The sequence below is a fragment of the Scaptodrosophila lebanonensis genome, unplaced genomic scaffold (assembly GCF_003285725.1).
Source record: "Scaptodrosophila lebanonensis strain 11010-0011.00,11010-0021.00 unplaced genomic scaffold, SlebRS2 tig00000053-arrow-pilon, whole genome shotgun sequence".
NCBI classification, from domain to species: Eukaryota; Metazoa; Arthropoda; class Insecta; order Diptera; family Drosophilidae; genus Scaptodrosophila; species Scaptodrosophila lebanonensis.
This window is the reverse complement of record NW_022060548.1, coordinates 1,473,936-1,487,192: the sequence shown is the minus strand read 5'-3', so window position 1 is coordinate 1,487,192 and position 13,257 is coordinate 1,473,936. Positions and strand designations below refer to the sequence as shown.

General features: G+C 39.0%; 2 protein-coding genes across 3 annotated transcripts in view; both read left to right on the top strand.

The window, feature by feature from the left end:
• Nucleotides 1–316: 316 nt before the first annotated feature.
• LOC115624084 (replication factor C subunit 1) lies at nt 317–4,008 on the top strand. Its single transcript, XM_030518673.1, has 4 exons — nt 317–451; nt 508–1,913; nt 1,986–2,843; nt 3,039–4,008. The coding sequence occupies exons 1-4, from the start codon at nt 443–445 to the stop codon at nt 3,829–3,831; spliced, it is 3,066 nt and encodes a 1,021-aa protein (XP_030374533.1). The 5' UTR covers nt 317–442; the 3' UTR covers nt 3,832–4,008.
• Nucleotides 4,009–4,263: 255 nt separating this feature from the next.
• The window catches only part of LOC115624297 (FERM, ARHGEF and pleckstrin domain-containing protein 1), a 49,626-nt gene continuing 40,632 nt past the window's right edge, over nt 4,264–13,257 (top strand). For both annotated transcript variants that reach the window (XM_030518920.1, XM_030518922.1), the window contains exon 1: nt 4,264–4,402. The gene's annotated coding sequence lies outside the window, so the exon portion shown is untranslated. The remainder of the gene's footprint in view (nt 4,403–13,257) is intronic.

The following is a 13,257-nucleotide window of genomic DNA, read 5'->3' as shown; positions in this document are numbered from 1 at the left end:
GAATAAAATACCGTCTTCATATTTTTTATTCTAAGCCACTTTAGAACTAAATCCAACAATTTTGAATGCGGATACGTTGGTGATGTTTCGGATTTGATTTAATTTCGTTACTATTGGAGCATGGGTTAAAAAAACGATAAGGTACCCTAATGAAGCTGTGTATAGTTTTTATGTATTTTATAGCACTAGTCTTTAAAGCGCGCTTTTGCACAATTCATGTATTTACTGGCGATGAAAATTAATTCAAATTGAGGACCTGACGCGCTTAAGTCAATAAATAAAATCATAAGTTTTTCACATATATACACAAATAAATGTTTGGTTTTTGCGCAAAGTTGGAACACTATCTGATTTTGAAATTGTATGGCAACCTTGCCGTTTGTCCGCCAAATTATTGCAACTTTTTGCGCAGGATTTGCGCAGTAGTTTGATAAAAGTAGCGATGCAGCGCGTAAGTAAACAATTATTTAATAAACATTACATTACTTAGCACTTCTCTTTGTTCAGGGCATTGACTCGTTTTTCAAGCGACTTCCCAGCAATAACAAAAAGAGCGACGAAGATGCAAGTCCGGCGCCAAAGAAGCGGAAAGCACGCGTTATTTCTAGTGATGAAGACGAAATAGCAGAGAGTCCCCAGGTTAATAAAACTGGAAAGGATCACAAGAAATTGCGCAGAGCTCTGGATGACACACCATCGCCCAACAAAGCGCCAACCAAGAAGCCGTCATTATCAAAGCTGAAAAATGCGGTGCCCACTAAAAGGGCACTCCAAAAGGTAGATCCTAGTGCCCTGTTTGGTGGTGAAACGAAGCGGATTGAAGCCCAAAAGCCGCCACGGCCTAAAGACAAGAGTATTATAGAGCTGGAAGATGAGGAAATCGATCAAAGCTTGATGGAAGTGGATTTGGATGAGAGCGTCAAGGCAGCAGAGTCGCATCAACAGCCGCCTGCAATAGAAATAAGCAAGTCACTATCGCCTCCGCCACCCATTAAGCGGGCCAAACGTGCCACTCCCAGCCCGGAGCCACCAAAAGCCAAGGCAGCAGGTCGCACACCCAAATCAGAGAAACCCAAGACGCCCAAAGCAAGGGCCCGAGCTTCCAATGGGCATGCTGACCTGGATACGAGCGTGCTGAGCGATGAGGAACGACACGAACGCAAACGCATGACAGCCGTGCTATATCAAAAGTATAAGAACCGTGCCAGTTGCCTTAATCCTGGCTGCAAGGAGATACCAAAAGGGACCCCCGATTGCCTTAAAGGCTACACGTTTCTCGTCACAGGCATACTAGAGTCCATGGAGCGGGGGGAGGCTGAGTCTGTTATCAAAGAATACGGTGGCCGTGTAATGACGGTGGTTGGCAAAAAACTTAATTATTTAGTCGTGGGCGAGGAAGCGGGTCCAAAGAAATTGGCGCAGGCAGATGAGTTCAATGTAACTGTGCTGAGTGAGGATGGGCTATTCGATTTGATACGCGAGCGCTCGGGTTTGACAAATGGCAGCAAGAATGGTGAAAAGTCGATCAAGAAGGAAAAGGAGGAGTCTAGCAACAAGCTCAAGGTTAAACAAGAAAAGAGCGAGTCAATGAAGAGTCCCAGGGACAAAAAAGATAAACAGAAAGAGCACAGCCCACCCAAAGCTGAGCTTAAAGTAAAGAAAGAAAAGCGAGATTCAAGCAAGAGTCCCAGAGTCCCGGACATTAAAGAGAAGCACAGCGACACACACATCTCACCCAAAAAGGAGCTTAAAGTGGAGCCTAAAAAAGACCCTCAACGCCTACCAAGCAATAATGCCACAAATGCGCAAACCACAGCTGACAAGCTGGCCGCCACAGCCTGGGTTGACAAATACAAACCGGCCTCGACTAAAGAGATTGTCGGACAAGCCGGAGCTGCTAGCAACGTAAATAAGTAAGTAGAGGCTTCGAACCCATCTAAGGGAATTTCAAATATTTATTTTGCATTTTCCTCCCTTCACAACAGACTCTTGAATTGGCTGACCAAATGGTATGTAAATCACGATGGCAAGAAGAAACTACAGCGTCCAAATCCTTGGGCAAAAAACGACGATGGAAGCTTTTACAAGGCTGCACTGCTGTCGGGTCCACCGGGCATTGGAAAAACAACCACGGCGACCCTAGTGTGCAAGGAACTCGGCTTCGATACAGTCGAATTCAATGCCTCCGATACGCGTAGCAAGAAACTGCTGAAAGAGGAAGTTTCCAGCTTGCTTTCGAACAAATCACTGTATGGTTTCGTGAATGGCAGATCGCAGGCTGTTTCCAAGAAACATGTGCTCCTCATGGACGAAGTGGATGGCATGGCTGGCAATGAGGATCGTGGTGGCATGCAGGAGCTAATAGCACTGATCAAGGATAGCTCAGTGCCCATTATTTGCATGTGTAATGATCGTAATCATCCGAAAATACGCTCCTTGGTCAACTATTGCTATGACCTGCGCTTCCAAAGACCACGCCTCGAACAGATCAAAGGACGCATTATGATGATTTGCTGTCGAGAACAAGTAAAGATGTCACCGGCTAAGGTGGAAGAGATCATTGCAGCCACCAACAACGATATTAGACAATCCATCAATCACATAGCGCTGCTCAGCGCTGGTGAGAAGCTGGACTTAATGTCAAAGTCGCAGCCCACCGACGACAAGATTGCTCAAAAGGATATTAAGCTCGGACCTTGGGATGTGGTGCGCAAGGTGTTCAGCGCCGAAGATCACAAGCATATGTCTTTATACGACAAGTGTGATCTCTTCTTTCACGATTACAGCATGGCGCCCTTATTTGTGCAGCAAAACTATCTACAAGTGACGCCCCAAGGCCCACGGTGAGTGATTAATTATAATTAAGGCAGCATTATAGATCAGTTTATATATTTATTGCATTTATTTTTTGAATAAAAATACTTACAAACGGGCGCTTCTTACTCATACAGAAGAGTTAACATTCAAGAATATTTATAAGTACTTCGTAGATAGAGGTTTATTTCTGGAACTGATTTGACTTCACACTCTATTCACAGCAAGGACATCTTATCGAAGGTTGCGGCAACTGCAGAAGCATTAAGTCTAGGCGATTTGGTAGATCGGTGTATTCGCGGCTCATCCGCCTGGAGCCTGTTGCCCACCCAGGCGGTCTTCAGCTCCCTGCTGCCTGGCGAATATATGTGCGGACACTTTACGGGCCAGATTAACTTCCCCGGCTGGCTGGGCAAAAATTCGAGGTCCAATAAACGTTCGCGTTTGGCCCAGGAACTGCACGATCACACACGCATCCGCACCTCCGGATCAAGGCAGTCGATGCGATTGGACTATGCGCCCTACCTGCTATCGAACATTGTGCGTCCTATGGCAACTTATGGACAGGAGGGTGTTGCGGCAGCATTGGATGTCATGAAGGACTATCACTTGCTGCGCGAGGACCTGGATTCGTTGATAGAATTGACGACCTGGCCGGGCAAAAAGTCACCCATGGATGCAGTGGATGGGCGTGTGAAGGCAGCACTCACGCGATCCTACAACAAGGAAGTCTTGGCCTATTCCTATTCTGTGCAGACTAACATTAAGAAAAAGCGCGCCGAGGCAGTTGCTGATGAAGAGGGGATGTTGGACATGGAGGGTGTCGACGAGGATGGCGGCACTGTTGGCGCTGTTGACTCTGATGATGAGGATAACGATGATTTGGAACTGGATGGCCTGATAAAGGCAAAAAAGAAACCACCCGCCAGCACTTCAAAGGCAAGCACTTCCAAAGCGAGCACATCCAAAAAGCCAAGTGCCGCAGCGAGCAAGCCAAAAGCCAAGGCAAAGAAATAAATATGTAAATGGCACTTATAGGGTATTAGTAACTAAACTATTATTGTACCCAGTAAAGTCAACTATTTTTTTTTTTGCATGTATGCCATAATCTACATTTGTATTATCTACATTCTCATTGTTTTTTTGCTTGCTTTAAATTCTATGCAGTACAAGAATAAAGCATGATTTCATGTTGAAATACTATTTGTTCACTGTATTTTTATGCTACGCACTTTGAAACTTTGTATGCCAATTTAAAATCTTGTTTAAACGGAAAACGACACTGCGTACTCGACAATTGGGTGCACTGTTTCTCTTTTTTAGGGTAGTACTTTGTTTTTGGCATTTTTTAGGGTCCGAGCATTTGAAAGATATCGATGCTTGAATGAGCAACGATACTTTGTATGTATCGAGAGAACAGCTGTCACTTGTCAAAAGGTAAAATGGCGTAGTCGCAAACGGTCGAGCTGACAGTCTAGTGGATTTTAAAATGCAATATAATTGCATTCCGAGCGCGTTAAAAAACATCAACCAATCGCAAAAATGTGCGCGCAACTCTGACGTACAATTTTGAATAAGCAAATTGTGTGTGCGTATTGTTTTTGTGTATTTAATTATTAATTACATGATGCTTTTCTGCATCATTTATCACGGGCAACTTTTTGCACAGTGTGTGTCCGTGTGAGCGCCCTTCTGCCAAGTGCGTGCGTGTGTGTGTATGTGTGCGTGTGTAAAGGGCGCAGTAGCAGCAGCGAGAAAACACCCAGTTTTATGTGCGCGTGTGTATGTGTGTGTATTATAAATTTTGCGTTATTCAATTAAATTGAAATTAATTGCTGTTCAAGCGCGTGAAGCGAATTTAACCAACGGGTTCTTCGTAAAAAGATAACGATAACGCAGCAGAAACAATAGCGGAGATTCCAAAAGGCACGCAAAATTCCAGCACACACCCAGCTCCCCCGCCCACGTACAACAGCAGCAAGTTTTGCCCGCGCACATCCCATACCAATACACAGGCAAGTGTAGACTTTGACAACAACAAACGGGGTGGCGCTCACGAGGCTGAGGTTGAGTAGGCCCGTGAAGCAGCAACCCTCACATTGTATTGCTGGTTCTAGTGCTGTTGCTGCTGCTGCTTTTGTTTTTGTTGCTGTTGTTGTGTTAGGCACAAGGACGTCTTGTATACACACACATATATACATGCGCAGCAGCAGCCTGTTTTGAATTTATCAAGCGAAAGCGCTGCTGAGCTTGTTAAAAGCAGCACGCTGGCTTACGCATCATCACCTTCACACCCATACATACTTATACCGTATAGTTACGACAATTACAGTTAGAAGCTTTGGTCTGTTTGTTGTTACTGTTGTCGCTGAGCACGTAAGGCAGAGTAAACATTTTTCTTTAATTTCCAAAACACTTGTCGCCCCTGTTTTCGCCTTGATTTATTTTTATGATATCCTACACAACATCCTTTTTTATACCCTTTGTTCGAAGCAACGTGATTACAAACCATATATCGGTTCATTACTAGAAATTAGCGCAAACTCAGTTGTATTATAACTTTTTCTATTCAATAATTTAGAATCTTATACTTACATATGTATGTATGTATCTTTATCAAAATGTATACCTATAGGTTTTTTTCTTACTCTGCAGTTTTATCAAGGAATGGCCATAGAAACGATTGCTGCAAAAAAGCTTATTATAGTTAAACGACTGTGGCAGAAAAAGCGGCGGGTGCAGGGTATACAAAAGTCAGGCTAACGCGACTTAAACGTTCTACTCGTTTTTATTTTCTGTATATCCTACGCAACACCCCTTCTTTTCTTCGTTTTTTTTTGGCAACACATGTTTACGTTTTATTTTCATTCATTTGATCGTATTTGTGCGTGTGCATGTGCTTGTGTGTGTTTTCCTTTCTCGCCTTACAGTTGCTGCTCTACTAACGGTCGTTGTTGTTGTCGCTGCTCTTATCGGTTTTACATTTTGATGCACAAATGGGTTAAATTCAGGTCATTGCATTCGTTTGAGTTGTGTCTTCTTCCTACGCTTTGAGCTCTTGCGTTTGCTTGTGAGTGTGTGTGCTTTGCGATTGTTGACTTTTCAATACTTTTTTCGATTTCATTTTGAATCAATGCTGTCAATTTTATGGCATTTGTAAAGGAAATCGAATTAAACGGCTCGCTGAAAATGATGAAAAGAACAAAAACGATAGAAATATGACGATGTAACTTAGCTATGCACTTTGTTTTTTAACAAAAGAAGCAGATACATACATATATGCATGTACATACATTATATAAGTAGGAAAGGATTTTTTACAGCCTTTAATAGAGCTTTATAGCCTTCAGAACTAGAATTGAATTCAGAACGAGAATTGTTCCTGTTAGAAAAAACATAGTCTTATTAGGACTGAAAAATCAACTAAATTACATGGAAAACCCTCAGTAGTGTTTATATCATCAAATAGCACATATTATTTTAATTATCTTGATGATAATGGCTATCAGATTATAATTATATAGAAAAGTGAGAGAACAAACGATTTTTGCATACAAAGTAGTACGAAATATTCCATATTTTTATACTACCATTCATAAACCTAAAATGTATTGTTTTTGAAATGCATATTTAACACTCAATACAAGTATACATATTTGCATTGATGAAGCCCTCTTTTTCAAATAACCTGATCCACTAAACTCAATGGAAAATTTTAAATTGCACCCCGTCCGTTCCGACGACAATAGATTGATATAATTAATGTATATACATATATCTTGAAGTATACGCCCATAAGCTTGAGTTCTCAATAGTCTACAACTTCAATAAAAATGTTTTTTAATAAATTATGGCAATTTATGTGCTTTAGATATAATAGTATCTGTGCAATACAGATTGCGGACTGCGCAAAACAATTTGCGTTGCTATAAAAAGCTGAAGTGGTCACCATCAACGCAATCGCATTGTAATGCGCTCTACGCCATGGCAACCTTGCCGCATGCAACTTGACTGACATCTCAACAAGCGCCACCTCCACTTGACCACTTAGTGAAAGGGCCGAGAACTGAGGGCTGGGGCTTGCGGTTTGGCCAGTACAGAATTGAACTCAAGTGTTGGTTGCTAGGCCACATACTACAGTATCGAATCAAATCTACACACACTGGGGCTGTAAAGAATTTGTCGTTCATAATGTTATGCCTATTAAAACGAAAATAGTAGTCTGCGCACAAATTTAGAACGAAAACCTGTTTGACATCCCATGTGGTATTAAAAAAAAAAAGCTTAGAATTAAACGAAAAGCTTTTTGATTGTCCACTCGACGAGGCATTTTAGTTGTCTACAGCAATTTTCAATTAGGCTACGGGCAAAACAATTTAAAAAGAAAAATCACAATCAATGAACGCACAACTTAAATACAACGACAGGCAGCCCTGCTTCTTCACTTCCCTTCCCTCTCGGTACGGTATGCCTCGTTGCTTTTAAAAAAGGCAACACAGAAAGCCAGCAAAGCGTATTGAGCGTGCAAATCTCGCTATATAATACAGATATGCTATATAAAGAAAAGCCAATAGTAACTTAATTTGTTTGGTCTCTGACGCTGTCAACATTGTTTGTATCTGTGAGATACTTTTGCTACAGCTTGCACAAGAACAGCAGCGATGACTACGACAACGATTACGATTCTGCGACTGTTCATAGAATGTTGACCCATTTCATGTGCACGATTAACTCGTTCTCTTTTTGGTCAACAAGCTAGCCAAGTTTCTAAGCCAACTGTCTGTCTGTGCTCATGCTTTTGTATATCCGTGTGTATAGTATATGTTTGAATGCTTTTTGGCAAGCCTTGCTGCGAGGGCTGCCTAGAAACTTTTTAAAAGAACACGTCCATTGCCAAAAGAGATTATCTCGCTTTTGAAAATGTGTTATATTTTAGGGAAATCCCGAAAAATCGCATTTACCGGCGGATACGGATGATTTTATATTTACTATGGATTTTTAAAAAGAATTAATAGTATAATGGAGCTTTATTCTAGAAATAGTTAATGGAGAAGGATAACTCTGATCAATGATTTATAGCCATAATTCCTTTGAATTAGGAAGTAATTGTAGGCATGTTAGGCATTCAATATCAATGCAAGCTGCTTATTAATTTGTTTATTTTTAAATTTTAATATTCAACAACTCGTCAATTTAGACTCGCTTGACATTTTCATATTTGCTGCTTTGCTCCGCTTTAATAAATAATTCCACATAATCGCGCAAAAATGTATTTCTAATACGCCCCATATACTGAAAAATATGGCGAAATAGATACAAAATTTATTAAAAGAATTTTGAAGACGGTTCGCGGCTTCAAATTATTTGCCAGCGATGATGTCAACCGGTTGAAAGGGTCCCAAAGCTATCGTGGAAAAAATTGGTTGTACCGCTTTTGTTGCTGACAAGCAAGTGTGTTGTGCGCTTATCGCACACATACATGCAACGAGCACACACATGCTGGAGCAAAACACATTCCAGTGATAACAAAATGCGCTTTGGGGCTGTTAGGGGAACTCCTACGTAGCTACGTACACTGGAAAAAATTAGTTAAAAACTATATTTATATGCCAAACAAAAGAGTCAATTTATAATAAATGTTTTCTCGTTTATTTCGAATGAATTCTCATATTCCAACTTCCATCAATTTATATTTTTAAGAAGCTTATTGTTTTTTATTTAAAAAAAAATCAGCTCATTTTTGAGAGTGTACTTTATATGGCATTGCCTCTTCTTCACCTAACTCTGTATCTATTTTTTGATGTATTGTCGGTGGCAGTTGTGCGCTATAAAACGGGGTGTAGTTGAATTGTTGTTGTTGCTGCTGTTGCTTCAAGCTTAATATTGAAAACAGCTATATAAAATATACAATCAAGCCATGTGAAAGGTGTGTGTGTGTGTGTGTGTGTGTGTGTAACTTGAACAGCAACAATTCCGCGTTTTATCTATCAATATTTTATCTCATATTGACAAGTTTTCTGCACTGTGATAAGAAAAAGAAAATTTGCTGCTGCCAACAGCAAAATATCTTTAGATATAGACATGAATGTAATGCTTGTTTGTTGGGAATGCAAATGCCAAAAGTTACATAAAAAATTTATATCTCTTTGTGTTCTACAACAAAGACAGCTGCTGAAGCAATAATTTACGTGCAGAACGCTATTCTGTGATAAGCGTGATAAGATAAGGAAACACACAATTCAGTGCAGCTGCTCTTTGAGTTCACACAATGCAAATAGAAACAAGAGAGAACGCTACAGTCGATCAAGCCCGACAGTGTAATACCCTGTACCCAGGTAAACTTCCGTCACTGAGTTATATGCGCCCATAGCAGCAGCATAAAGAGGAAGAAGAAGAGCGAACTTGTTGCTGCAGTTTGGGGGGGTTGTACTGGTGAGAATTTGTTTTGCTAATAACTTTTCTTAGAATTGACCGAATTTTATAAAATTTTAAACAACAGTAGATAATTGTATAGAAATTATGTGTGCAAAGTTTGGTTTAGGTAGCATTTGAAATGTGGACGCGGGGGAAGGGGGGGGGAAATTAAAAAAAAAAAAATAAACTCGTCCTTACTCGGACCTAGGAGAATCTGGATGCCAACTTTGGTTATTCTAGCTTTAATAGTTTCCGAGATCCTTGCGTTCATCCAGACGGACGGACAGACGGACGGACATGTCTAGATCGATTTCTCTCGTCATGCTGATCAAGAATATATATACTTTATGGGGTCGGAGATGCTTCCTTCTGTATGTTACATACTTTGCACAAACCTAATATACCCTTTTTACCCTACGGGTACAGGGTATAAAAACACATAAGCTAGTAATGGCCGAATGATTTAGGGAAGAGAGAAAAGTGTTTTTAATAAGTCATAGACATTGACCATGCAAAAAAAAAAAATATATATATATATATATATATAAAACGATTTTTCTATCGGTGTCTTAAATATTTGGTTATCTATGCTAACTCTTTGTTGCAAGCAAACTTAACGCTATGGTTTTTAAAATTAGTTTATTAGAAAAGCGATGAGACCACACCCAAGAATAGGGCCAAATGATGGAGCTATGTACATTTCTCTGATCTACACAGATAAATACCAGACCTCGAAATGAATTTGTAAATTATACATATATACTATATTTATATACATATGTATGTGTATCTGATAACAGAATTTTCATTAATCTATAAAAAGTTTAGTTGTACTTTAAAAATAAACTTTTACTTCATGTTTTTCACGTTTTCAAAGTGCATAGTGTAAATTAGGAAAATCGATAAAAAAAATATACTTATTGGTTACTGCTCCTCCTTTTAACTCTATACATTCTTCTTTCTCCAATGCTGGCCTGTATTTGTGTAGACGGAGAGAAACTAGCTTTACATGTTCCTCAACTCAAATTGTTGTCACTTGGCAGCGCAAGTTAGTTGCCCTCAAAGCTTTAATGTGCACTTCTATATGTATGTGTGAGTGATCGTTAGTGTCTGTTTGCACGTTCGACGACAACTGACAATACTGAAAACACTAATTGATTTTCCTACACACCGACTCAGACTCAAGTCGCGCTTGTATTTGTTTTCAAATGCGGCTTTTTATGCCGCACATCGCCCAGAGGTTGATTTTGTAACGTCATGATGAATATATTTGTAGTATTGTGTATGTATGTAGGTATTATTGTTTAGCTTTTTGAATGCGTGGTTTGTATTTGGCATTAGCAATAATTTGCAGTGAGTGACGTGTTTAAGGTGTGCTCGGCAAAATTTATCACTCAATACGATAATTCGTAATGCTGAGCTCAGGAATTGCAAGCCACTAGCAATGGTTTGAGGGTATAAAGAAAGGCTTTTGAGCTATTTTAAATATATTCGTACATTTTCATTTATATAAAATAAAAAGTAACAGCAATGTAAATTTTTTACAAAAACAGTGATTATTCATTGTTGAGGAATATTCCATAGTGATTAATATTTTATTTTGTTTTGTTCTATAAAAATATACAGTTAAAATGAGCTAGCAATTAAGCGATTCATCAATAAAATCTTTAATATTGTGAAATATTGGTCAATCATGAATTTTCTAACTTTTAATCACTAATTTTTCACTTACTATCTGAAGCATTGTTATTTATTTTATTTATTCACACATAATAAAACGTTGAATAATTTATATATCTCGAAGAGAAATCCCTACATTAAAAACAGCTTCCTCGCATTGAAGAAAAAAGCAAAATATCTCAATCTACTCAATTGAATGTATCTCATACATCTCAATTGAAGAGAAACTGAAACATCAGATTGCACCCAGAAAGCAAATTCTTGGGTGTGAACTCAGTTGATGAATCACTTTGGATTTAGAGGCACGGGTATGAATGTTTGAGTATTTTTTGTTTTCCAAAAAAAAGTCTAAGGAGGTGGTCTACTATATATAAATTGTTGATGGTTGTTTGCTTGGGCAGCAGCTAACGAAATTTCCAGTAGCTGCCACAGCAGCACCAGCGGCGGCAGTTGCATGTGGCACATCACATGTATGAGCCTTTTACTTATTATTGCTGTTGTTGTTGTTGTTGCCTTCTCAATGTGTGCGTTTGCGTGGGTTAAAAATAAAATGCCAGCCAAGTCAAAGCAAAACAAATTATAAAAGGATGCACTATAGTGCAGTGCCTGTCAGTCAGCCATACAGTCATTCCCTCAGTCCATCAGGTCCGGGGCCGGTTTGTTTGCGTTGGTGGAAGCGAGATGCATATCATTAATGCCAGCAATGCATTTCAAAGTCAACGGCAGTCGTTTCGAGTCTACCCCGGCATTGTGCCTTTATGCAGTTCATTAAAATTATATATTTAAAACCGACAGCGAACCGACAAATAACTCCCGACACTGCCCCGTACTTTATATGCTATACAGCACAGCATTTCTTCTCGTTATATGGCTGGGATGCTGGGCCGTTGTTTATCATTTCATTATGGTATATACAATTCACTTTATTATGTGCATTAAACAGAAAAGTTCACTCTTCGTCGGCTTCTGCATATAAAAGACCATAAAAAGCATATACAACAGCTGCATTTGCCCCTTGCCACATGTGGCAAAATTCGCCTTTGTGCTGCTTAGGGTATTCTCTTTCTTTAGGCGAATAAACTTTGTATTCTGCATGGAGTACATAAAGCAATAGCAAGTAAAGACATCTCATTATTTTCTTTTAATTTATTTGATGAACAATTCTGTATATAATTGTTTTGCAGTTTTTGATTTAAACAAAAAGACTAACGTTTAAATTAATTAAAAAAGCGTTCATTACTTCTGTTCCCTAGACACACTCTGTCAGGTCTGGCTGTACTGATTGACTTTATAGATGTTTAAAGAATCTGATCTAAAATATATTTCACACGTATTGCATATAAGAATTTCTTTTTAGTTATGCTATGTGAAGACTTCAGCACTGCTTTGCATTTTTATGGTGAGGTGCTTACCTTTGTTGAAATTTAATGTCTATTGCCTGATGTCCTGCCATACTTTTCGTTTATCAACTGCACTGCAAAATGAACTAAAGTTCAGACATAAGCTGCAAACATATCTATCGCATTATAGCATTTACAACCCACCCACTGCAACAAAGGTATTGCAGAGTCGCAGAAGCCAAGGCCATAAATAAAGAGATTACGCTGCCCACTTTCGTGGCACCATAACAACGCCCAAGTCTCGGCTGTCGTCGATGCAGATGTCGTTGTTGCAGCCTTGGCCGTTGGCTGCAGTTGTCCGTTAATCCTTAATGATATACCACATCAGAAGTGGCTGAGTTGCCGCAACGGTCCAACAAAAACAACAACAATATTAATGACGTTGACATGTTTAATAATTTGTTGACTAGCCAAAGATAACTTTAACCAACCATAAAGTCAAGTGCAGCTGCTGCACAGTGGGATATTTACTCAATCCATAAATCCAATAATATAGTCGGTATACCATTAATACTGATCAGTAAAGTATTGTAAATAAGTATTCTTAATACTACACCAATAGATTTAACGACGTGTTTAACTTTTTTCAATCCTATTTATTATTTATTAACTAAATACATACTTATTCTAAAAAGTATACAAAAATAATTATTTTTTAAAGTCCTATTTCCTTGCCTTCAAAGGGTTGGAGTTGTCTCTTATGTATTAATTATAGAAGTAGTATATTGAAAAATTCCGGCAATGTTGATGTTTTCGTTCTCATTAAAAATTTAGAGCCACACGTTTCTGTTTTCGAATCTAATCATATGACGGCCAAGCAATGTCTCAATGCCGACAAAAGATGGGATGCTTCAGTTACAAACGTTGGAGCTCCACCAAATAGTTCTTTTTCAAAACCTAACATTCAATTGTTTGAACAAACTTACTGTATTTTCATGTATTTGAGAAA